This window comes from Megalops cyprinoides, chromosome 20 (genome assembly GCF_013368585.1).
Source record: "Megalops cyprinoides isolate fMegCyp1 chromosome 20, fMegCyp1.pri, whole genome shotgun sequence".
Classification (NCBI taxonomy): domain Eukaryota; kingdom Metazoa; phylum Chordata; class Actinopteri; order Elopiformes; family Megalopidae; genus Megalops; species Megalops cyprinoides.
The window spans coordinates 18,396,166-18,423,131 of record NC_050602.1 but is presented as its reverse complement, the minus strand read 5'-3'; the positions used below and the strand labels follow the sequence as shown (position 1 = coordinate 18,423,131).

General features: G+C 42.9%; 1 protein-coding gene across 2 annotated transcripts; it reads right to left on the bottom strand.

The window, feature by feature from the left end:
- On the bottom strand, positions 1-23,712 carry LOC118795510 (tumor protein 63-like). 2 transcript variants are annotated; one of them, XM_036554045.1, is made up of 12 exons: positions 23,554-23,712; positions 17,523-17,780; positions 9,139-9,325; positions 8,799-8,914; positions 8,288-8,397; positions 7,827-7,951; positions 7,591-7,673; positions 6,899-7,023; positions 4,024-4,163; positions 3,322-3,469; positions 2,335-2,428; positions 1-2,060 (listed from the first exon to the last, which is right to left on the bottom strand). In XM_036554045.1, the coding sequence occupies exons 1-12, from the start codon at positions 23,593-23,595 to the stop codon at positions 1,761-1,763; spliced, it is 1,728 nt and encodes a 575-aa protein (XP_036409938.1). In that variant the 5' UTR covers positions 23,596-23,712; the 3' UTR covers positions 1-1,760. The 2 variants fall into 2 exon arrangements, with proteins under 2 accessions (XP_036409938.1, XP_036409939.1); XM_036554046.1 differs by having other exon boundaries at positions 1,986-2,060; positions 2,210-2,428.
- Positions 23,713-26,966: the final 3,254 nt, after the last annotated feature.

The following is a 26,966-nucleotide window of genomic DNA, read 5'->3' as shown; positions in this document are numbered from 1 at the left end:
TTTTATTTTTTTGTATATATCAAAATAAGGAGAAATGTTTATATATCTATAAATTGTGAAATATATACAAGAAATTATACAAAATGAGTCAAAACATTTCACCTTGTGAAAAAACAAAACCAAACGAAAAATGAAAGTCAGAGCTGGATTTTTTCTGATAGCATCTGTGTCACACTGGACTGCATCTCAGACTTAATCTTTCACTTCTGTATATGGTTAATATGCTCTATATTTTTAAATGGCCAGCTGTATGTTTTAAGGTCATCTCTGTCTTCAGATGTACAGAATATCTCATGATAAACTTATGTACAATTCTCAAACATTTTACATCTGACATTATCCATCACTCACACGAAGCTTCAGTGCGTTACACTGTGATGTCGTAATCCAGCATGCACACAAAGCTTCAGTGCATTACATTGAAATTTAGGACTCCTCTGCTCTTTTACACACTGAGACAAGATACAGGAAAAATAATATAAAAATCACCTGTAACCTCTGTTTCATACCCCCTGTTTTCAAATGGCAGTGACTGCATAGTACATAAAACATATTTATTACATTTTCATTCAGTAAGAAAGGGCAGTTTCCTGACTGAATGTGATATCCAGTTGGTCATTCCCTTTTAACCCTTACAGGCTGCATAGAACACTGCTTCAAACAATCTCAAGAAATTCACCAGAAAAATGAAATGTTTAATAAAACAGCTGATATATCTGCATCTTGGAAAACCTTCTCCACATTAAAAAAAAAAGTTATACAAAAATATATATACACAATTACTGTCATTTTGACCTGCTACTAAACACAGAGCGTTCCCACAATGCACTAATGTAAGCTCAACACGTCACTGTAGATTACCCAGAATTTCCTGGAGTAAGACAACCCCGTGTTGTGTGACATACACACAGAAAGAAAGGTGATGCAACCCCAATTCACTGCAGTTCACCTGAGGGTTGCACAAGATGGCAGAAAAGGCAGGCACTGGTAAACTTGATATGGGACAAGTTCATCTCATCTGAGATTCTTCTAATTTGGAGGAAATGTCAATGGTTTTGCAGTAGAATTATTAATAATAATGCATAACCCTTCAGGGCCATTAATAGAAACACCATTTTCCATGTAAACTTTGATTTAAAGAGAAGGAGTAATACGGCCCCTGCCCCACAGCTGACAACCACCCAATAGCACCAAACAGCAGCGGAGTAACACTTTATCTGAAAATAATGGTAATATCACATCATCGTACAAATCTTTGGATTCATCCGATCACAGCTGGCTGAAGGCAAAGCTGTACAGTATTTTGAGTTCCTTCTGAAAAATTAACGTAAAACTCTTTTGTTTTGTTGTTTTGCTACAGTACACCCTCAGTAAAGAAAACCCTGCAGTGAGTTTCCAAGAGACTAAACTACTTTACCACTAAGACCGAGACGAACACTGGATCAGCGCAAAGCTGTTATGAAACCTTTCAGCCTTTGTTAAGTGCTCTGTCACAGAGGTTAAAGGTCAGAGTTCCAAAAAAAAAAAAAAGTATGGACTGACAAACCTTATTCCACCCTAAACCCGGCCGGCTATTATAGTGGCCTGCGTATGACTCTGTAACACAAGGGCATTAAGCAAAGGAAGTAAGTGCATAACTTCTGTTTGTAAACCAAGCAGCGGAGCAGCAGGAAGAAGCAGAGATGTGGCACAGTTTTTGTTGGGTGTGGCCAGGTGCGGGGGGGGGGCGGGGGGCGGATAGCGTAGAGGGCGGGGCCTCTTCACTCGCCCTCCTCTTTGATTCGCTGCTGCTTGTTGCGGCGGGAGGAGTCCACGTCGAAAGAGAAGTCGCTCCAGTCGTCGCGCGGCGGGAAGGAGATGGTCTGGCGCAGTGTGAAACGCACGGCGTCGATGACGCGCTCGCCCCGTGCCTCCCCGGACACGGCGCTGACCGCCGAGGAGCCGCCCGCCGCGCGGAGCAGGTGTGATGGGGACGAGATGTCCATGGCCTGCCTGTGGTCCAGGATCCCCTTCCAAATGATGTGCTGAAACTCCACAGGGATCTTCAGCCGTGACAGGTCCTGCACACACACACAGCACACAGCGCGTTAGAGGTCTTGGTATGAAGTGCTCGCGAGTACTGGTCCAAGATCAGTTTGATCATTGGTCTCGTAAAGGCTAGTGCATAGGAATGGGGGGTTGGGTGAGCTGATCTTGGACCAGTGCTTACAGGCTCTTTCTCCCCGGGGAACCACGTTAGTCCTCTGCCACCCGCTGTTCCTGCTGCTCACGCATGTTGACTGTCTGCTCTCTGTCACCGCCCTGCTGGCGTGCGTGAGATGGGCAGGGCCTCACCTCCATGCTGTAGTTCTCAATCTGGTAGATGTTGGACAGGCCCTGGGCGGTGAAGTAGTCCAGACAGCCAGCACACCCCAGCCTCACCAGGAAACTAGAAGAACAGACAATAACTGTGTCAAGGAAGTTAACTACCAACTACAAGGCTGCAGCATTAAATCTGATGTAACTACTTCAATAACCACGGTAAGTGTGCTTAGCATAAGTATGACAGTGTGGTGTAGTGGTTCAGTTCCTGGACTTGAGCAAATACCCTTGCAAGGGGCAACACACTTAACCTTAATTGTTTCAGAAAATTGCCGGCTGTGTAGATGAACAACATGTACATAAATGAAGGCCATGTAATTCTCTCTGGATAAAGGCACCTGCTAAAGAAATCAATAATAATAAAGAGTTTGCAGGTTTGAATCCCCCAAGCCAGGTACGTAACTTGAAATGCCACAGCAAACATTCAGCCAATGAATGGATAAATCTGATCTGATCCGTGTAAGCTGTGTAAGCCAGCCAAAATAAGGACTTCTGCTAAACCGCTGAATAATGTGAGATAAGTAGATTTTATTCTCTGGCAGCTACCAGTTCCTGACTAAATCAGACATTATGACAGAAATATTCATTCAAATCCTTTTTACACTGATGGCCCAGCCTTTTCATCTGAAACACAATAACTTAATTAAAGTGGAGGCTACAGAGTGAATCTGTGTGTTTAAAGCTGCAGTGAGTCTGTGAACTTGAGATTGCCAAGTGAATCTCTGTGCTTGAGGCTGTAGTAAGTCTCTGCATTTAAGGCTATAGTGAGTCTGTGTGTTTTCGACTGCAGTGAATCTCTGTATTTGAGACTACAGTGAGTCTCTGCATTTAAGGCTATAGTGAGTCTGTGTGTTTGAGAGTGTGGTGAATCTCTGTGTTTGAAGCTAAAGTGAGTTTTTGTGTTTAAGGGTATAGTTAGGCTGTGTGTTTGAGGCTGCAGGTGACTGCCAGGTGAGTTACCTGGAGATGCTGCTGTCGATGGGGTAGGGTGGTGGGGGCGTGCAGTGGGAGGAGGGCATCATGGGTAACTGCGACTGCAGGGCGCTGGTGGGGCTCAGTCCGCCCATATCCGACGCCATGGGGATGTGGCTGCTCATCACAGGAGTCACTGCAAACACAACCAGCCATCAGCAAAACAAGACTCGCAGTGACTCCTCTTAGAACTAGTCCAAGAGGAGTGCTTGACAAGCTGCCCTTCTACAGAGAGGAGTGCCGTGATGCTTAGCCTTCTCACCATAGCTCTCATTAATTCAAAGGTACCCAGGGTTAGCCCAGTGAAAGCATTTGCTCACACTCACTGGTCTGGGAGTGTTGTTAGCCTGTTCTGACACTGTTGTTTGTTGCTGTTGCTGACACTGTTACTTGAATGTATACACTTATGTTCTATTGCTAATCTAAGTTGCTCTGGATAAGAGTGTCTGCTAAATGCATGTAATGTAATGTAGTGGTTAGAAGTCCACAGCATCTGTAAATGTGACACCACATCACAAAATGCATGTTAATTGGGAATGGCACTAGGGGGAGACTTTTAAGGGGTGGGGCAGAGGATGTGGTTCAGAAGGGTAGAAAAATCCTGAATCCAGAGTGTATGATGTAGGTGCTCCAATGTGCAACCCTAGCATAGCGTACTACACAGAGACCTACTGGGCGGAGCATGCTTACTGTCAGTGAGGCCTCCAACCAGACTGGATGGGGTGAGGGAGTTGCGCTGCTGGGGGTTGATCAGCTGACTGACAGAGGGCAGTTTGTTCATCTTGCTGAGGGGAGGAGAGGTGGAGCCAAAAGACTGCTGGGTCGCCACCCTGGGGAGGGAAAAACAAAAACATATTCCCCGTTACTCCACCCAAGATATCCAACCACATCCAGACAAGAGAAAGGCCCTCTAATGCTGTCAGCCAACACCGTTTTTGTATTATGAATTTATGAAAAAAAAGTCATCCTCAGGTGATATTCTGTGTACACATTCTGCAAATAATTGGTGCTTGATCTTGCTCACAATTGAAGTTAAGAACAGTTTCATTGACCTGAAAAACTGACAAATTTGAATGTAACTTAATGCCAAGAAAAAGGAAGCCAAAAACAGAATAACATACAAAAACTCAATGGCAATCATAACAACCAGCAAGGATGAAGGCAGTGATCTGTTTCAGACAGAGTAGATAAAAGCAAGCTTTCAGCCACTTAAGCTTTCAATCCTGTTGTTGAAGACCTCTTCCTCTGAAGAATATGGTAAAGAATGTGTTTTTTTTTTTTTCATAAAAATGGTCAAAAACAAAATAAAACAAAAAAAAAACCATCCTGCAGTGCTTTACAAAAATATGGGTGTCATAATCATGTTATCTTTATAATACAGCTTTTTTCTGCAAGCCCAGTCAACAATGGGATCCTCTCGGGTCCAACACGAAAAGCACCACAGTAAAGCGAGAAAGCTCAGAAATGACGCATGATTTTGAAAGAGCTCCTGCTGCTTTAAGTCCCGTAGATAAACGCTAGGGATTGGTTCCTGACCAGCCTCGGATAGTCTGTTTCTACAAAGAACTTTCCGGGTTAAGTGGAGAGTGATGAAGTGGATAGGGAGCCTATTACTGGGAACACACTGTGCAGCGTAACACCAGCAGGTATAATCGTCCGCTGTTAGGAAACGGCGTTCAAAAAAAACTGCTGCAAAAGTCTGAATTTTGCATGCGGTGAAGGGAATACTTTCAAACGCCTACCACCACCCCAAGACTAACATTTACATTACACTTGCTAAGCAGGCATTCTTATCCTGAGTGATTTACATAGCTTAGAAGTGTTTTGAACCGTTTTTCTAAATGTAAATTACCCTATATGCTGCGCTCCTGGATCGTGTGAATTGCTTTTTCAAAGAACAGGCTCGATGCAATGCACCACTTGCTTTGACCAAGCGTGGGTGTCCTACAGTTACCTCACCACAGGGGGGTGCTGGTTGACAATGCTATGATCCAGGTTACAGAAAAACAGGTGTGAAGGAATGTGTGCATGGCTTTCATTTACAATTATTGATGGCTTACAAAACACATCAGACACATGGCCTCCTGGGCAATTAAGGGTTTCATCTCACCCTGCTGAGGTGAACAATACAAATCTTCAGAGAATCATGTTATAGAAACAGAAGGGAGAAATCAATGAGCAATCTGGTGGGAATATCTTAAAGGTGTGTGTGTGTGTTTGTGTGTGTGTGTGTGTGTGTGTGTGTGTGTGTGTGTGTGTGTGTGTGTGTGTGTAGGTGTATTTGTGTGTACTATACAGTGTACACTCATGTGAATGATTGCATGTGAGAGAGTATTGTATGTATGGTATTGTCTAGGATTGTGTTGAATTACCTCATCTGTTCTGTTGTGTAAACTGCTATGGACTCATAGGAAGGCAGTGGTTAGTAATTAAAGCCATTAAAGCATCTGCAATGACAACAGCACAGAGCTCCGCCTTTCTGTTTTGTGTTCGGTCAACCACTTTTAGTGCAGAAATGGCTTACACAGCAGTATGAGTATGGCCACTTCAATAAACTGAATGTTGACTAAGAAACAAAATAAAAAACAATATAACCACTCTTAAATACATTCCATAAAAAACGGTCTAACGTACAATTTAGCAGTTGTCAGTAATAAGCAGTTGAATCTCAATGGCAAGAGAAAAAAATATTGACTCTGAAATGTACAAGGTATTGTACACCATTATTACTGCAAGACCGCTACTTATCGTTGCTGTGAAGCTTTTGACAGTGTTAAGGCCACTCACAGCAGCACTGCTTCACACATGCACCTTGTCACAACACCGTCATTCAAAATAATTCCACACTAGTTTCCCAGTATCCCCATCAGCCCCACCAGGCCTCTGACACTCAGCCCACATCTAGACCTCACAATTCGGCCTCAGACACAAGCCATTGCCCATCAGTTCTTCATCAGGTGTTATTGTACAGCTGACTTAACGTGTGAACCCAAAGCAAAATAAAAAAACACCTTTTTTAAAGGGTGCATAGAAGTGTTCTCTGAAACGTTATCAGTAGATTACTAATGATGCTTTAATGTTTATTGAAACTAACTGGAGCACAAAATCAGATCCAGCTTTCCTGGAAATTGTTTAACAAGTGTTTAAAAATAAACCTCAAGTGTTTGTTTTCATGTACTGAGCGCTCACCCAAATCAGTGGCTGATTTTAAAAATTCTAATATTAAATGTAAAAGATTCAGACACTTTGCTGAGGTTTTATATTGTCATAGAACAACCCCAGGTGCCATTTAATATTAAGCTCAATTTATCTGTAAGGTTGCTGTAAGCAAATGTTGCTCTAGATTCTTACAAAATTTCATTATTCTGTTTGCACACTCTCAAGCTTGTGATGTTGTGTAAGTATTGACAGCGATGTTAAAATAAAATTCACCAGTCAACATAAGAATGAAACACTTGCTGTTACCTGCTGCTTCCATGGACATAATTACCATGGTAACTGAGCTCTGTGTTCTGTAGGCTATTATGAAGTGACAGACAGGTGTTTCTCAAGGTCGGACACTCACTGTTTCGGGATCAGTGTCTGCTGCTGCTGCCTGTAGGAATCGACTGTGTGCTGAGGCACAAACTGCACCAGCTCCAGACACTCTTTAATTTTCACCAGAAGCTCATAGGTTTCACGGCCTTTGATCTGGGGGGGGGAGACAGTGAGAAAGTCACTCAGATACGTAATAATAATACGTTACATGCAAATTAGTAGGCTTCTTGTCAACTAAAGTCTGCGTTTACCCCTACCACATTGTAATTTAAAGTTAAGGACAATCTGATGTTTTAACACCCTGTTATATTTTTTCAGTATTTATACAACACAACCAATTCATTAGTTGTTGACAATAATGGCAGAAATCTACAATGAAACAAAGAAAATGTACACTTAAAGTTCATATTTACAAGAAATGAATGAGATTGAGACAAACTGTTACTCTAAGGAATAAAGCTAAAAGCCTGAATGGCCAATCAAGATCTTTGTTATTATTTATGCAAGGGAACACCACAGGTATATTTTATGTGCGCTGCTTACTATCTGTAAAGATTACTGTTTATAAAGTCTTTTAGCGTGAAGTAAAAAAGCAATGGCTGAATGAGGGACGGCTGAATGGGGGATGGCATGTGTTTCGCTCTTCTGCCATTGCCTAACATGGATTCATGGGTGTAACAGCATAATGGCATAATAGCGTAATGGCATGCACAAACTTACGGGCAGGCAGAACACCTCTTCGTCTGTGGATCTTCTCTTCTTGATGGAGGAGAGTGGGATGGCATGTGACGCCTGCCGGAACGCTGCAGGGACGAGACACAGGGTTCAGGTAAGGAGGGGTGCGTCATGTGATGGTTGGGGGTGTTCCCCAAAAACACTGCTAACTCCTACACTAACTGCTTCACTGCCACTCCAGCCCTACCCCAACTTTACTCTGTATCTGCGACGTCTCTTACCATCACTGCCCTTTGTCCCGTCCGCCACATGCTGCTTGCGGATGCTGTCCTCGTCAGCCTTGCGGTCCCGGCCCGGGCAGGCGCAGATCCGGGCCTCAAAGCAGCGCCGCCCCAGAACCTGACCACTGGAGAGGGATCAGTCCGTATCAACCAATCAGCCGTCAGCCAGAAATGATCTCTACTTTCATTGGCTAACAAACCCCTCCTCTCCAGCTCTGATGAAGCATTATGATAATGCTGTGTGTGTGTGTGTGTGTGTGTGTGTGTGTGTGCATGCGTGCAGGCACCAATGTGGGATTTACCCTCCACAGACACATACACACACACTGCACACACAAATGAAATGTTAATCATTTTAAGATTCTCGAAAGACACTTTTATATTATCATGATTATTATTATTGTTGTTGTTGTTGCTGTTGTCATTAGTCATTGTGTAAGATGTCAGTGAGATCCACTTACTCTCTGGTTTCCAGGGTAACGATGATGAGAATTGGGCGTCGGTTCATGCCCCCAACACAGCTGGAGTTGCACATGAAGTTGTAAAGGATGGTGGTGAACTCTGTGCCCACCTGCCAACAGAAGAACATTCCCCTTTACAGCAGGAAAAGACAGCAGCACAGCGCAAGTCAATAACTCACAATCTCCCTTTCAGTATAGGGGGACTGTCATGCTCTCTGTGTCTGGCTGTTTTTCCGGCAATGATTCAGCACCGCTTCTGAGTCGTGACAGGAGAAGGGTTTGATCTTCCTTTGGTTTGGGTGTATGGAACCACAAGAGTAGAATGCAACTGCAGCAGGCCTACAGAAAACCCAGACATAGGGCTGCCCATCTGTTCTGGCTGACAGCTCTGGTATGTCAAGAAAGATGGGTTCAGCTGAGGTCACGTGACCACGCATGACCCTGCCTGGGACGTAGGAAGCTGACCTCGTGATGTTGGGGTCGTGCAGGCTGTGACGGAGACAGGCTTTACCTGGGGCGGCTCGTACGGCACCAACACGCTCTGCCGTCCTGTGATGGAGTCCTCCACATACTGGGCGTGGCTGTTTCCCTCCACACGGATCAGGTGACTAGGGGGAGCTATCTGACCTGTGAAGAGCAAAAATTACACCAAATTAAAAAAAAAAAAAAACACTTCAACTTAAACCAGCTTAATGTAAACCTTCAAGTTATTAAATGCAACGACACCATTGAAAGATTATCAATGAAAGGACTAGATGAATGAAACTTCTCTTTAACTTGTGACTTGTGCCGTTTGTGAAATATCTCTGGTAGAGCCCCCGTAGAGCCCAGTGGTGTAGAGGTCTTCTTACCATCGTTGAACTCTCGGCTCAGCTCATGATTCGGGCAGCGCTTCACCACCTCCGTCACGTGCTCTGCCTTCTTGTAAACTGGCATCGCCCTGATGACTGCCCCCTGGGGAGGGCTGGTCAGAACCTTCACCTGGATTGGGCAGGTCTTGGCGATCTGACAGTACAGCTTCTTCAGTTCTGTGGAGTACTGGGAATGAATGGAGAGAGAGATGTTACATGTTAGAGTCTCCAAGTAAAAGAGATTATTTCATTGAAGAGAGCTTTAGAACTTCTGCTAAGGATCATGTAATAGTGATAAGGAAGCATTGTATTGAGCTCATAGCATCTACATTTTTAAGGCTGCAGTCCTGTTATATTTTTTCCTGTATCAATTATATTATTGTATTTTTTCATGAATTGTAAAAAAAATAAATGGCCAAACTATTGCATAGGAAATGGAAAAAGAATTAAATTCATCCCTCAGAATTAAGGACTCTACACATTGTAAGTAGTAAGTGAGTCCCAGAAAGCACCTGGGTCCATCTGGAACTAAAAGGGTTAAGATCTGGTCTGTGATTACAGCCTCCATAAAAGCTGCTCTTTTTTGGGGTGGGGACGAGGGGGGGGGGGGTGTAGGGTAGATGGGACACACTCAGAACTTCTAGTTTCTTTAGCTTCAAGCAGACCCCTACCGCTGATATCACACACCCATGCACATACTCACACATACACAAAAATGGTCATGCACACACACGTACACGCACAAACTCGCACACATGCCACGTCAGCCAAAGACTCCTCACAGGGCATGGATAAACTGAAACTTGGAGTGCAGCTCAATAATGAAACACAAACACCGCAGGCCGTATCTGACAGCAAGATTGCTGCTGATAGCAAATGATGTCACAATGCATATTAGTCTTTCACGCACAAGAGGACATGAACACTAAGCAATCCATTCATCATCTCTGTGACTGACGGACACGCTGACCACAGGAATCACGGTTTCCTCTCAGGAATACGTTGAGTCACAGAGGGTGGCACATGTACTGGGCGTTACATTAAAGTCTACATTTGCTTTAAAGATGCCCTTTTCCAGGGTGTTTTACACTTAATATATTGATGGGATTCATCAATTTATACAGCTGGATAGCGGCCTTGCTCAAGGCTCTAAAAGCAAGGATTGAACCCCTATATCCTGCAGGTTTACAAGGTTGGCTCCCTAAATACTTTACCAAACTGCTGACCTGTGGCACTGTTAGCTACACTAATGCACTTACACAGTGTTTAACTAATTGACTGTTTAGACCTCACCTTGTGGTTCACCTGAACTCACAGTGCATTACATTTCTATTTGGCCATTTTGTTGTTACGCAGAGCTACTTACTTAGCAAAGGTACATAAGTGCATCTAATGAACAGAGGCACACACAGAGAATGTGAGACCACATCTGAATAAATGGCCCTTGTGGTAGTAGGGTCTGCTTATTGTTGTTCTGTTCAGCTGTATAAATGAATAATGTAAAAAACTGTAAGCTATGCAAGTCAGTCTGGATAAGAGCATCTGCTAAGCTAAGGTACTAATGTGCCAATACCTCACATAGCACCACAGTATGGCCTATGCCAGCATATGCTGTGTGCGCTACACAAACAGTTTTATCTGTTTTATTCGTATAATTCAACTGTGTCCTGAGTGTCACACGACACGCTCAGTTTGTTTAAGAACCGAGTCCAGCTCTTTCAGCGAAAAAACTTTCCTTTCAGACCAATTACAAAAGAAAAAAAGAACCTGTGAAGGTTGCTAAGGGCTGTTTTCATACAGAACAATAGTACATTAAATGCCTTTTCTGTGAACTTTTGATATGAAATGTTCCAGTGAAAGCAGCCCAGCCCAGCACCTGCCTGAGCTGTGTTATATTACACAAGCTTGGCAGTGATATTTACACCTCACATACACACGCCTTCCCCTGGCCTAAAGAAACAACACACCACTGCCAAAATCCTTTACAGGAACACCTGGCCTTTTCCCTCGGGATCTCCATCTATAACAAACCTGGACAGGATGAGAGGGATTAAGCAAAGGAGCCGTGATTCAATGCCCAACACACACACACGTACACACATGCACGCATATGCACACACTCAGATGCACATACGCATGCAAGTATACACACACACGAGCACACATAGACGCACACACACACTCACACATACACTCACTCACACACTCTCTCACACGCACACTCACATACGCATCCTTAAATTCGCCTCTGCGAAGATGCATCAGAAATCAAACATTTTCTTAGGGTTTTAAAGTTCTCATAGAGCAAATGTAGCTTTCTTTGAAAGCAAATGAAATAGTCACAGACGTTAGGAGAGTGTGGACTGTATGGAGCTGCAGATCTGTCCCGCCCAATTTGCCTCAGAAGCTTCTGTCTGCTGTAATTACAGGAGTCCAGCTTTCAGCGCTGATGAGAATGTTCAGAACGCAGTGTCCCGGTCTCACCTCCCTTCCCTGTGGGGGTGTCTGTGGGGGATCTGGGAGGAGGTGGGAGGTGGGCGGGTTTGGTAAATTAGCCACAAGGAATTTGCCCTCATGGCTCCCGTTCGGAGATAACAGCAACACCTATCACTGTGCTGGAGAGGCCCCTTCGGCCAGCCGATTCCCTACAGATACACTTTCATGCAGGATGGAGTCTGAAAGGATTCATCACTAAACCATCACAGCTGGACGTGTTGTTCCCTGCCTTAAAAAACTGACAGCATTCTGTTTATCTCTTAAAGAAAATGGGAGTGTTTTTGCTAACAAAGACGGAGTGACATTCTCTGAGGATATACGCCTGCATTGCACAGATATCTTACTCTTTGTAAGAAAGAATAAGAATGCTGACTGTCTCAGTGGAGACAAATTAAAATAATAGAGTTCCCCTGTGTGAAATCATGATGGTATTTCTTCACTGTAATTTCAGTCTAAAAGCATGCTAAACTCAGTAAAGTACATTACGTTCTGTGCATTTCCACTGACTCTTCCTTCAAGACAAGATGATTTAAGTGCTACTCATAAGAGCACTGTGGCATAAATCCCAGTTGTGAAATGTCTCAAATAAAACAGAGAGATGAATAACTATAATTGCTCTCCTGTTCCCTCTGATGCCCACAGATACGCCCTGAGAAATGATTTCAATCAGCTGAACGAGCTAAGGAAGATATGGGGGGGTGGGGGGAGGATAAAGGGAAAGAAGAGGGGGAGGAACAGAGGGAGCGAGAGAGGGAGAGCCTGGGGCCAGGCAGGTGGGCCGGGAGACTCCAAGAGCATTACCCAAACGACGGGATGAAAGTATTTACACAAAGTTCAACTGCAAACAGGAGCCAGGAGTCCAGGAGAAAAGAAAAGACATCCACCATATTTCTTATCGCCAAGAAGCAAACATCGCCTGACGCTCAAAAACATCTTCACCCTTCAACCAAATATTCCTGCCCCAGAGGGCACTCTTTAATCAGTCTAAAGACACAGAGCGCTTCACCCAGACTAGACAAACTAACAGATCCCAGTGTATTTCAGAATGAATGAATACAAAGAAGGACACTGAACTACACACTGACAGATATTTGCAGTAAAAAAATGTATATTAACAGCATTTGACGAGAACAATTCCAATTCCAGAAGTAGAGAAAGAAACCCATAAAGATGCACTAAAATAAACCCGCAGTAAAGTGAGTAAGGACGTGGGAATAGAATTGAAAAAAAAGTATTAACAAGTCCATGACAGAGCCAGACATGAGGGGCAATCATGGGCCAAACAGCACAGGCCAGTGAATACAGGGAGCTAATCCGGTCATCCAGCAGTACACTACTTCTTCCTCCTCGACCTGTAACTGCATTCAAACATTCAGTGTACACCAGCATGGAGAGCAAACACAGGCGCACGCACACACACACTCTCTCACACACACACACACACACACACACACACACACACACACACACATGCACATCCAGACATTAATGTTAACGCCACACACAGAGACACACATACACATACACATACACACACACACACACACAGACACAGACATACACACAGACACACGTGCACACACACATACACAAACAGCTCCTCAGCAACACAAGCTGAGACAGGCCCGCAGTTTGCGGATGGATGCTGTGATTTCAGGCCCCGGGCAGGTCCTGACAGAGGCTGAGCTTTAAACAAGCCTGTTTGGCGCCTCTGGTCTTGCCTTGTTCATACCTTACAAGCACTGTCATGTCTACAGCTTCTCCCAAACCTGTTTAAGCTGACAAAAATGCAAGTGAGAAAACACACCTGCTTCTTGTCACAGGAAAAATGTAAACTTCACTATATCCTTTGTAATATTTTTTCTGCCATATATTTGGACATCTCCCTGTATTTTTTAAGTGATTTGTAGAAAATGATCTCATTCAATTCATTTAACTATCTCTGAAGCAATTATTACAGACTTTAAAACTTAAACTGGCTAATACAAAACAGAATTTCAGAGGACAGAGATACAGTACTCTGAAACACAGGGACAATGCAAATTGCAATCAGAACTGGGCAAAATGAGTATTTACTAGCATTAAAAGAATCTTAGCACCACTTGAAGTCCAACTTCTTTTTTTCCTTAAACCAACATTAACACTATGAAATATCATAAACTGTTCATGAGCTGTGTGAAATATATTTCAAATGTTCATGCTTCATATGAAAGCTATCTAATGCAAAAGAATAGCACGCATGCCACCTTAAATGCGAATGACAAAAATCTGTGTGTTGGAATCCACATGATCCAACTCTCTAATGTCTCTGAAGACAGATGTCTCCCCTTTGAATCAGTTAGATCTTCCCTTTCCTGGTGCTCAAAGTGTTGCCTATGGCCCTCACTGTGTGGGACAAGTTCATGTCGGATTGAACAGCACAGTCAAATAATAAGCCTGTCTGAAAATGATAAATGCCTTTTTTTTTTTACCCAGAATGCACTTCCCGTGTGGGTGCTGTGAGGTTTGCTCGGCGGTGACAGGCGTGTCCGCACAGGCAGGTTGGCGAAAACAAGCCCCAGCTCCCTACCGTGCGGCTTGGGACGGGTCTCTACAGATGTTCCGGGGCAAGTCACGTCTTGCCGCCTCGCTAGAACACTCGTCACCACCCCCCTTCGCCCGTGGCGGAATCCGAGATGTGTCAGTCGAGCGTGACCCATTCAGAAGCGCGCACGCCTCAGGGATCTTCGTACAATACTACATGACCATTGCTTTCCGGGGCTCAAGACCTGGGGTGGAGATCAGGCCCCCTCTCCTCGTTCAAAACTCGAAGCCAAGAGTGTAAACAGTGACATTCATCACTTTGCAGATACAGGGCTTTGGGGGAAGGGGGGGGGGGGGGTGGTCATTCCACAGGTCAGTGTGCTTTGTGCCTCTTGGATTCATTGCTGACAGCTTAAGTCTCTGAGTTATATAGCAACACCTATATCGTAACACCTAAGGTGAATGTTTAGTTGGACCTATCAGAGTAGTTATATTTCTACGTGTTTAGAACGCCCAACAAAACACTTGCGGGAAATCAGATGTTTTGGGAATGAGCTTGAAATGAGGTTAATTAAAATGTTTCCCAAGATCTACTGAAATAACTTTGTTCAATCATAATTGTAAGGCAAACCCTACAAGACCCTACAAGAACAAAATAAACAACACAATTTGTAGACAGATAACAATAACATTATGTTAGCTATGTTAGTAATACTACCTTATCTATAGTTACACCATCTGGATAAGACAGGTGTAACTATACTCAGTACTGTGCAATAATGAAAGATTTTTACCTTTACTAAACTGACGTTACACATCACACTTTGGTTGTGCTCCCAAAGTGTGACAAATCTGAACTGATTGAACTCTGATTCCGGTAACAATGCATAACCCCTGCTGGGAATTGCTGGGGTGTGTCACCCCGTCTGCTTGTGTCATGTCTCCCAGACAGGAAACGGTTAAGTTGTGGGTGAGGCTGACTTCATCGGCTCAAAATAATCATCAAGCAGCACGCTAATTCCACCTGATGATCCCGTGGATCTTCCCAGGCACCATTAAAGGTCCGTGGACCGGCTCTTTCATCTTCACCGGCCGCTGTCATTATGACATCACAATCGGGCCACAACAGACAGGCAGCAGGTCAGTTACTTTAACAGGATTACAGATTCCACAGAGGAACCCTAAAACGATGTCATATCACATGCACTGGTTTGTATCAAAAGTGGACCAATTCCACAAAGACACAGATTCTGATGCTAACTGTACCTTAATTTTGGAAGTGGTTGTGGTGCTCAAAATGCAAGTGTAACAAAATCATAGATCTGTAATTACAGTGTGACAATCTCAGAGGAGACTACCTACAGACTTCTGCTAATTCAATTTTACAATCACTATTTGAAGTGTCTATTGTAGCAAGCTTTTTTGAACACACAACATTGAATAGAACACATGAACATTACCCAGTCTTTTCAAAATGCTACAGCAGATAACCTTCATTAAAGGGAGATATCTGCTCCACTGAACTTGTCAAATAATATTCCAAGATGCTGACACTGATCACTCAATTTCCTGATCAATAGTGCATTGTCTTTGTGCATGTGCATGTGCATGCCTGATATAACAATACATTTATAACAGCACATTGTCTTTCAATACAGTACCATATATACTTTTATTTTCTGCACACAGATCAACTCTACTTCTAATCAATGAAATACTACTGAAAAACTGAGCTATTATTAATACTGGGGCAACTTAGTATATAGTATAGTATATAGTATATAGACTTACTCCACTGAATACAGAGGTTGTCACATACTAGTACTTGTATACTTGTATGGTTTGCTACTTTCCATGAATACAGCTGGATATTTGCCTGAAGCAGTGCAGGTTTCTTAAGGGTACAACTGGATGAGCCTGGCCTGGGACTCACACCTACCACCCTCTGGTGTACGGGCTCTGTTCCCAGAGCATCAGGCCACGCGGCTGCCTCTCTACACACCGTGGGCAGGACAGAGTGAGTGACAGAGGCATGGGGCGGGGGAGTGGCATCTGTTTGACAGGCACACCGCAAAGGTGAGAACCCGAGGGACGCGGAAGCGAGTGTGGGAACTGGGCAAGTGTCACTATCCCACACTGAGCTTCGCCAGTGGCTGGAACATCACCGCGCTCGACTTCCTTAAGTGTACCTGCTCACTGGAGTGCACGCGGTTTTACCGTTAAGATTTACGCAATCAGCCAGAATTTTAGATGTTTTTTTTTTTTTTCGTAGAATTTCAGCCTGCCAAATGTGACAAAGATTAATGGTCCAATGGACTGTAAAAACTTCCCATAACATAAACCTATTAATGAAAATGAATTTGACTTTGGTGTGTGCCAGCGCTGAAGTCACTGCTGTTTATCTCACAATCTGTGGAAAAGTGGGTGCTATTTTTAAGTCATGCAACTTACGAGGCAGGTTTAACTTCAGGCATTCACGACATGATTGAAAGTGCCATTCATGTTCAGGATGCATAGTCATTACAGCTCAGGAGAAAACAATATTAGAACAACCATGTGGGCATATGTTCCAGATCGTTAGAGAACATTAAAAAGTAACAGTGATTTTCGCAAATGTGTACAATAGCAGCGATTTTTTTCCCAAAACACGGCAACATCTCCACCTACCGGTGAAAACCAACTCACTGCAGTTAGCTATAATACGGAAATTATCAGGGCTCAGTTTGTTTGGTTTTATTTTCCGCAAACTTCCAGTGTCCTTCGGCTTTGCCTGGTGTCTAAGGTGTGCAGTCTACAACCAGTTAAACCACCGAGCATTGATGCAAGACCCCGCCCTCGTGCGGTGGTGACAGGGCTGTTGTGGCCCTGTTGCTTCCCTGCAAATTACACCGTGTTACGCAGTAGTACTTGGACACCTTCTTAGCACAACAACACAGTCCTAGGGTGTGCTGGGACAGTGTCACCGTGTTCCTTTGAGACGCTTCCTTACGCGCCTGTGGCAGTGCCAGAATGCCTTTGGGTGATTTTCCTCCCTTTTTTTTCACATCTGTGAGTGAAGGCAACCTTTCACAAAGTTTAGATGTGGCCTGAGGCAAAGATCAGCCAGATAATCGTGCGACAAAAACAAGCTTCACGCTCTTCCACCAGACAGATAATCCCTTACATCTCTATCACCTGATAGCTTGGGAAACCTTGGGAATGCCAAGGCTGGAAAAATTTACGTCTCTCCCAAAAGGTGAGTCTGTTAGATCAGGTGCATGATGCTTCCGTACATAAGGCTACACTCATGGTGACAATACCCAGAGAATCATGGTAAACACCCGGGATAGGGTAGCGAGTTTGGAGAAGCAGGTGGAGACTCTTACCGTCCAGGTGGCCGACTTGGCGGTGCTGGACTGTTGGAAGGACACGTCAAAGGTGTGGGGGCCTGCGTAGTCCGTGTTGGAGGGAATGGCGGGAGATGGAGAGAGGGCGTCGAAGGTGGAGCTGGGCTGGGCGTAGGGTGACGGCGCGGTGACGTTGTTCTGGGCATGCTCGCTGTTGTAAGGGCTGGTGGAGGTGGAGCTTCTGCCCTGTATCTGTGGGTCCATGCTGCTCAGGAGCCCCAGGTTTGTGTACTGCGGCTGAAAAACAGGCAAGAAAAAAAACAAACAAAATGTCAAGACCTCAGGAATGACATACACCAGGATGAGGCAATTTCGATCAGCTTGAGAAAACCTGTATTTTTTTCTCCATTCAAGAGACGAGATTTTGTAAACAAATACATCACTTCAAAATATTCAAAGAAGACTCTTCACTGATTGGACACTGAAGCATCTGATGAAACAAAACTATAACCACATACTTGTCGAATGACTGGGAATAGATCTCCGCTTCTGTAAATCATTTCAAAGCAAGAATGAAAGGATGTAGCAAGAGTTATTCTGTACATTATATTTGATTATTTTACCTTCAAAGAGCACACATTGAAAATCTTCCTGTATATATGTAAAGACACGCAGTTACTCATATGCAGATACAGGCAGAGTTATAGAAAGGAGAAAGAGGAGAGATTGTTCAGCCTCCCTCAATACCTCTGCTTTAATGTGTACTTTTGCAATTAAGACCATTTCAGAATTATTGTAGGTGATCTAGTTTTCACTTGAAGGAGGAGGCACATTGTCCTATTAGAAACAGTACTGAATGAGGACAAGATATTTGGCCGTAAAAATGAAAAGACATTGATTCAAACCATCATAAAACAAAAAGGTTTGTTCATTAGTAATCTACAGTATCTCAGTAGCTCTATCATGGGCATCAGTGCCCACATGAACACTTCCTGTCAGCACTCTGGAATCAGAAGGAACTTAGCAGAAATGCTGCTAAATGAGATAAGCTGTTATGGTCTACTGCCATTAAGGCGAGAGCAGGGAAAAAATAACCACATAATCCCCTCAAACAATGAAATCACTTATCAGCAGGCTCCTGGTTTGGTACAGGTAAAGTGCCTCACTGACTGGGGAGTGTAATAACTGTCTATGTCCTATTTTCGGCAGGAAATGGCACACAGAAGATGGGAGAGTTTCTGTGACGTCAAGGGGATTCTGACGGAGGTGAAGAGGTCGCAGAGAGGCTCCTCTGAGGGTCCGTTGCTCCAGTTGGACTCTCTCACACTTCAAGCCAAAATGGCACTTGGACTCCTGACGGTTGCATCCTCATTACTCTAATGGCAGTCACATCTGCTATAGCGGCTTTTGCATTGTTCTATTTCCATCAGTAGCTGTTCATTTCTCAGATATTTATATGCACTTTGCACACTGTTTTATATGTATCACAGAGTGCATAAGCGTTCAGACACCTCACTAAATAATTTAGCTTGGCAAACTCTCGAGCACCACAGACATAATCAGACACAGATGTCTCCCTTCAGGAGAGATACCATCAGTGGATGCCGCATTTCTCCACTGGTTCGCCCACTCCAAGACTCTCAGTGCCCGCTTGCAGGGCTTCTGGGAGATGGTGTGTTCCCCAGCATGTGGCCATGTGGTCGTGCCACTGGCCGTCAAACATGGAGTCATCTCTTATCCGGGTGAGGGGCCATGGTGACAACAGAGTAACAGGTCACATTGTTTACAGTAAGAAGGTCCAAACTGACCCAGCTACATAAATTACATCCACCAATCCAAAATGTTACAAAAATGCAAGCGGCATCCACATCATTCACATTCACCCCAAAAGCAATGTGTTTTGTCCTCAGCAAAAATCCAGTTCTCCCTGAAATTAAGGTTTTCAGCAAGGGATACAGGTACCCCTCGGGGTTACATGGAGCTGTAGGGGTGCATGGGATTAACGTTAATAATCCCAAATAATAATGCAACTGAAGAGGTAGATAGTGTAAATGGACTGGAGGTAAAGCCTTAGGCTGAAAGGCATATTTCTAGAATAGGGCTATAAACCTCTGACTTACAGCATTGGGCAACATATTTATAAATGTAAGAAGGTAGACCCTACTGGATTCACATCCACAAAGTAAAAACTTCATAAAAGAACAATGGGAGAACCATTGAACTGTCCTCTGAAAAGTAGCCAAAAGAAAGCCTTCATCTACATGGATATCAATGGATATAATGGACTAGATGTGTCCTACCTATGCAGTAAGCCACTGCAAGAGGAGGCTCAAGCCTTTTCATGTCCCTTTTATCATATCTAGTCCACTTTAATGCACAAGCCATTTAAAAAGTACTTTGGCTCCTCTTCAAAAAAACCTTCTTTATAATTGGCTTTGAGCAAAGACCCCAGGGTTGCCAGGCAACTTAGCAGAAACGTACTGAAACCTTAAGAGTGTTTTGCGGAAGCCTCAACATTTACAAAACACTTCAGTGTTAATATAGCCTATTAAAGAGCATCTGAACAGTACTGCATTGGCCGAAGTGAGTATGGAGTAAGAGCCGGAGTACCTTCAGAGTTGATTCTTTCAAAGGAATCTGTGACTTTTTTAGCAACCCTCATATAGGGTCAAATTGGATCTGCCATTGTTTCAGCTGCGGTTTAGTTTACCTCTCATGAATTTCAAAAGATGAAGCAGTGACTATCAAAGGAAAGCAGAGTGATAGTCATCTTTAACTGTGATTTTTTTAAGATAAGAGGTATGAGCTTTATATATATAGGAATATCTTTGTGTCTAACCAAACTGCCACCAGCTGCTAAAATTTCCCAAAAAATGGAGAAGAAATAAAAAGTCATTCTTGTTGTAATGTTAGCGACAAAGCCGACTGACGCACAATTGAATTAAGGGTCTAGATTTTCATTGAGGGTGTTTTGATTATAGAGACTGCCATCTCCTCTCCCCTGTCATCAAAAGTAATCACAGATTCAGCAGACGTTACGAATACATTTACAGAGAAGCATTTCCATATTTCCTCTCTTCCAAGAATCCCATCGCACCAGTGAAAAGGTGACTCACCTCACCTGCCCTCCCATACAGTAAAACGCCCACCCGAGTGATAGTCAGATAGAGTAGACAGGACGGAAACAACAGCCTTCCCTTGGGTGGGACTAGAGTGTTGACGTCTCTGGTCATACAGTGAGAGGAAAAATACCAGAAGTGTTCAGATCTAAAGAGGGCCTTACAAATGCTAATTTTGATTCTGGCCAATAGCCTAGGGCTTAATCAAACAATCCAGGTTAGCCACATACTATACATTCACAACTATAACTCTCCCAGAGTATATTAGTCAAATACAGGTGGTCTTGGAACACCCGTATTTCTATAATAGCAGGGGTTATGTTCTTGAATATAGGCTACAAATCAATTATCTGCACAAAACAGGCTAGATTAATACAGAGTTATGTCAAGTATTGATTTAGATTTAGTTTGGGTAGATTAGGTACAGTTTGTTAGTGCTTTTTTCTGTATGTTTTATTGCAAATCTCAACTCTTTCACATCATTAAAAACATGGCAAGGTCACATCTGCTGCTGGAATTTTTGGAGAGTTCTGTATAGAAGTGACAGAAGAAAAAAGATCTGTCCTAAGGGATAAAGCATCCATCACTCTAGGGTCGTCTGTGATCTGGGAGGGGACTGATAAGTGACGTCTGCGTGACCTAAACCAGTGACTGCAGGGATAGTGAGTCTCTATCTGACCCCATACCTGCCGGAGTCAGTGATTGTATCTTAACATCAACACAAAGGCATAGCCATTACAGCCCAGCACTGTGAGACTGGGTGTGGCCATTCTAAAAACAGCATGGGGTCCCACGAGACCAGGAAATAAAACCAGATCCCTAATCCTTCCTTAGACTGGGGGAGAATGAAAGCTTACAGGTCATAGGTCACAGGTTAGATACCCCCTTCCCCTAAACTTAAGCCTCTGGAAAGAGTTGACCTGATCCACTACCAATCTACCTGTTATGCCCACAGGTAATGTCTGAGTGTCTAAGAGCTCACTGTGTCTGTTTTTTAAACGGTGAAATTTGTCTTATTTAACAGCATTTGCAGGACTTCTCTGAGGCTATTTGTGAAGACCCTGAACCTGCTCTGTGCAAGGCTGCATATATAAATGTTTATATACATACATGAATGATCCAATATGTATATGAGAAAGTGAAGATTAATGCAAGTTTTATATAATGCATTTTACCATATATCTAATAATTACAAAATAAGAGATTTTCGATGTGCAGTATTTTTTGAAAACATACTTTTAAAGTGGACATTATAAAATAGCATACAGTAATTCTACAGCAATTCTTTTTTCTGAAGCTGCCTTCCTCTCTGCATGCACCACAGACTCCAGACACACTCAGAGTAGCTGCAGCATTCCTTAGAGGTGCGTGAGGGTGGACTGACTGACCTCAGGGAACAAAACTAAACACCTGGAACTGTTCGGACCCCAAAAGCTGTCCCAGGGGGTACAGGTAAACAGCAAGGGTTTCAGCCAGCCTTCTAGCAGGAGCACTGTGGATTTTTCAGATGGCTGTAGAAAAGCGTTCCCTTAGTTCTCAGTGGTGTTGCGTGGAAAATATTTTACTGAAGCAGTCATGAATACTTTTGTACACTTGCCTTTTAAATCACACTGAATAAGAGTATCTTTAAAGTGACAAACTGAAAATGTACTGACAACATACAGCAAATGGAGAAATGGCTGTATTGCTCTTGGCTAAATGTATAAAACAGTGGCAGTGAGTAATTTTAGTAGAGGACCATAAATTCTGCAGCCACAGTGAAAACTATTCAGCATATTTTCACCCTGTTTACCTCCCACATTGGGAAGGCCTTTGGCCTTTAACCTCACACTCATATACAAAGAGGAGAGATAATGGCATGCTCATTCAAACTGTCAGAATTCATGCAATCACAACTCATAATCAACCTGACAATGTATCTCAACACAAGAATGTTATATGCTCAACATTTGTAGGATTACACTGGTTGTCACAGATAAGATTAGATAGGAAATATTGAATTCAGCCATTTGTAAAGAAAAGAACATGCACATGAAAGTATGAAAGTAAAGCAAGATAGGTAGTCAAGAATGATACTACATCATAAACCAATCTAATATTCTTCCCCATAACATAAACATCTTGGTCATGTCATTTTTTGCAACTCAAAAATCAGATAAATATAATAAAACCTGTTGATATTCTTAAAACACATTTTTATGGAGAAAATAAAATGAGTAAGGTAAAAAAAAACTTATCAACTACCTTGCCTTTCTTACTCCACAAACATTGATGATAGTCAAGAATTTCCATATTATGGACATATTGTAACGATTTTCATGGAATTAAATAACCATGGAAGCAAATAACCTTCTAAAGTTTGGTGAAACTGGTCCTGGTCCTGATTTGATCTAAAAGGAGGTGAATTTGCCCTGGAGAAATGCATTGTTCAGGTTCTTATCTGTGCTGTTTGTTGTCAGTAGCTCTGATATTGTCCCCAGATTGGCAAGGACATTGAGGAAACAGCTCTCGCTCCAGAAACATTCGTCTTTTTTTCCTCAGTTTTTTTTCCAACAAAAAAAGCAGCTGAAATGCAGACAAAAAACACCCCGCTGCTCGGGTGCCAAGATACAGGTGTGCTCGTAAAAGGTGTTTCTCTTTAAAATGTCGACCAGAATATAGGAAACATTTCTGAACACCCACCAGCTGTCATAAACACGCAATGCTCATGTACGCCTGTGTGCATGAAAAATCGTAAACATGTCGCAGGTAAGCGTTGAACAGCCACGCTTTTTCACTGCTTATAGAGCGCCACAGCCCTCATACACAGAGCGCGGATGTGGCATTGTTGATACGCTGGTCGCAGGACCCCTTTCCTCACTCTGAGGCCCCAAAAGGAGACCGCTGTACCCGCTGGCCCCCTGAAATGGAGCCTCAGGAGCGGGACCCCCCAAAAACCGGCAGGCTCTTACCTCACTGTACTGTGCTGGAGCGGTGGGTTCCAGGTACAGCATGTTGGCGCTGAGGTCGAGCAGTGTGGCTGCCCTTTGCTCCTCCGGCTCCAGGGTTCTCTGCCGCAATTAGCCCCTGACTCTGAGAGAGAGCTGTGTGGTCTGAGGGTGTGGGCAGGGACAGGCAGACTCTCCACAGGATATGGGGAGAAGGCCATATATAGCGCAAAAGCGAAGGGGAGGGGTCTGACGGCCTACCTGTCTAATCCTTTCACCTGAGCACACACCCCTCTCTGTGGGGTGAATGCTGTCTTAATGTCTTCCCCGGGAATGTTATGAAGTCCTTCTCGTGTGTGCATGCCTATCGAAGAGCGTCGTGCATACAGTGTCCTGTATGTATGTCACATTTACACAACCTCCTGTTCGCAGAAGCAGAACTATAAATTTGAATCTTGGCATTCCAGTGCTCTGCAGCGTAATTTTTTGCGGGAGAAGCAGGGACCATGGCTGAATTTTCATGCACGATGTTACTCTTTATTCCTCATTTTGGCATTCTCTCAAATCCTGATGCAAGAAGCGAATTAAATTTTGACTTTTTCTAATAGGTTGCCAGAAAGATCATCCTGACTGATTAATCAAATTGTTTTTTATTATTCCAAAATTATTAAGTATTTGCAAATTTATTGTCTGGAAATATAATGAGATATATAAACCAAATGTGAATAATTAGGAAATGTAACATCTACAACACCTTCTTGATTAAACCAGTACTATGCCATTTCACTTCTAGCCTGCAGATTGAAGCTTAGTTGACGATATCTATGAAATTAGTGAATGTTACCACTGTCACACATATGGCTACTTAATATGTTTCCAGAATTGTATTTAAAGCAAATGTATTGATATTGGAAACAAACTGCAGATTCAAAGGTTTACCTTAGAAGTTTCATTTAGCATGGATATCAGCACTGAATTCAATTTGATGTTTTCAGGAACAATTCAATCAGTTCTTAAAAATTAACCTTGGGTAAAAAGTTAGTTTTACACATCAGGATAACACAGTGTCCTTTATGATTGCTTAGAATATCACTTGAAGATTACCAGCAACAGAGAATTATATTACATTTACACCTATGATGACCTATGATCAAAATCATGTAGGTCAAATTACAAGATACACGTTGATATACACATGAACAGAAGTATTGACAGTTATATAAAATGAATATATAATATATATTATATATTATGAATATAAAATAATAACTATTACTAAAACTAATAGTAATTAGTCCCACAGCCAAACAATGTCTGGACAATTATGTAAAGTGGTACACTTGCAGTATGATGTGATATATATGACATATAGTGTCTGTAGTCTCCAACTCAGCGCTGTTTCACACCTTAGCACATTTACATGGAAAAAGAGATCTTGAACTATACAAATACATATGCATTTTAAGCCCTATCATTTGTAGCATCATGCTATTATCTAATAATGTGTGTGTCCATGGTCAGTGAGCTACCCAACAGCTACCATGGCTACCACGGCTCTGAATCAAACACCAATCTTGCTCACTTGTCTCATTTTACTAAACTGTAAATTAGCGATAAATGCAGCCAAATGAAATCAAATTTTTATTTCCAGAAATAACAGCAGGAAAAGTTCACAGAGCAGCCAAACAACTGAAGCCTTACAATTTTGCTCACAGCTATTTTTAAATGATGTACTGCTTCTCAAATGAAAATTTATTCCTGACAACCAATTGAATGTGGCTTTTCTCCAAAAGTGGATGTACCTGGAACATGAAAAGACCTCCTGCAGGTGTTTAGAGGAGTTTCTTCACACCTGTGAGTATTTATAAACACAGAGCCACCAGGAAGCCCTACTTCAAAATGAGAAGCTTTTCTACCTTTAAAAATGGGTGCATCAATAAGCACTCTCAAACATTATGACCTTTAGCCCCTGAAGACTCTGTAGTGAGTGCGGCCACACAATCTTTTCCCACCTCGCCAGTGTAAGCTGTAACAAGCAGGGCTAAAGGTGGGGCACAGACACAACACACAAAAAAAAAACAGAAATGACCCTCCACCCCCACCCCCACAACAGTGGACTGCTCTTTAATAGCAGACAAAGTGACTGGGCGCTCTTATACCACACAGACACAGTGACTGAGTGCTCTTAAACAGCATAGACACAGCCACTAAGCGCTCTTAAACAGCACAGACACAGCCACTAGGCACTCTTAAACAGCACAGACACAGCCACTAGGCACTCTTAAACAGCACAGACACAGCCACTAGGCACTCTTAAACAGCACAGACACAGCCACTGGGTGCTCTTAAACAGCACAGACACAGCCACTAGGCGCTCTTAAACAGCACAGACATAGCCACTGGGTGCTCTTAAACAGCACAGACACAGCCACTGGGTGCTGTAAACTGCAGAAGCTCAGAAATGTTCTGGATACTTACTTCCTGTGTTTACTAAGACTACCAACACCTGCAGCGTTGCTACGGTCCACAGAGTGGCTCTACAAAGAATCACAACAGGCCAATGCTTGACTAATGTCAAAATGTCAGGCCACAGATCAGTTTGCATGAATTGCTCACTGGTTTGATCGCATACTTCAAAAATGGCACATGAAAATAAAATATAAGGAATGCGCTCATAAATTATCTTTGTTAGGGCTATTACTCCTGCTGCCTTTACATTTTTACCAATATTTAAATAAATTAAATTGGTCCAAAAATGTGTGTAATGTAACGAAAATGTAATGCCTCACTCTGGTAAAGAGAATACAACAAACAAACAACAAACAGAACAATTCAGAAAAACAGAACATTTATATTTATTTATGTTATTGATATTTGAGTATCTTTTCCATTAATTGTTTTTTTTTTTCTTATTCCATTTACCACCATGTGTCATAATTGCATACATGGACTGAGCTTTGACCATGACTGGTCAGACCAGCATATTTTAGCAGTGCAGCATTGTGGCTCATGATTGGCCAGATCAACGCAGAATTGCTCTGCAGAGGTATAGCTCTGATTGGCTGGGGTGGTCAAAAGGTGCAGTCCAAGTAGAACACTCCTGCCTGTTGAGTCAGCTGAAAACCTGTCAGCTAGCTGATTCCACCAGCTACCGTAACCCACCCACCTACAGGTGCTGTGATCTCTCAGCCAATGATTTAAGCCCAACAGCATAGCTTAAAGCAGTCCAAAAGAGAAATTTCCAAAAGAGAGCCCTTAAGATCACATCCTAACCACAAGCATCAATCTCTGCATTATCCAAGGAAAATGATTAATGAGGCAAGCATGTGAATGCATACATGCTAATCTGATGCTGAGGTGTTGCATTACCCTGGAGCTGGTGGCTTTCAGCCTGACATTGTTCTTCCATAGTATTTTCGCAGAGAGAAAATGAAAGG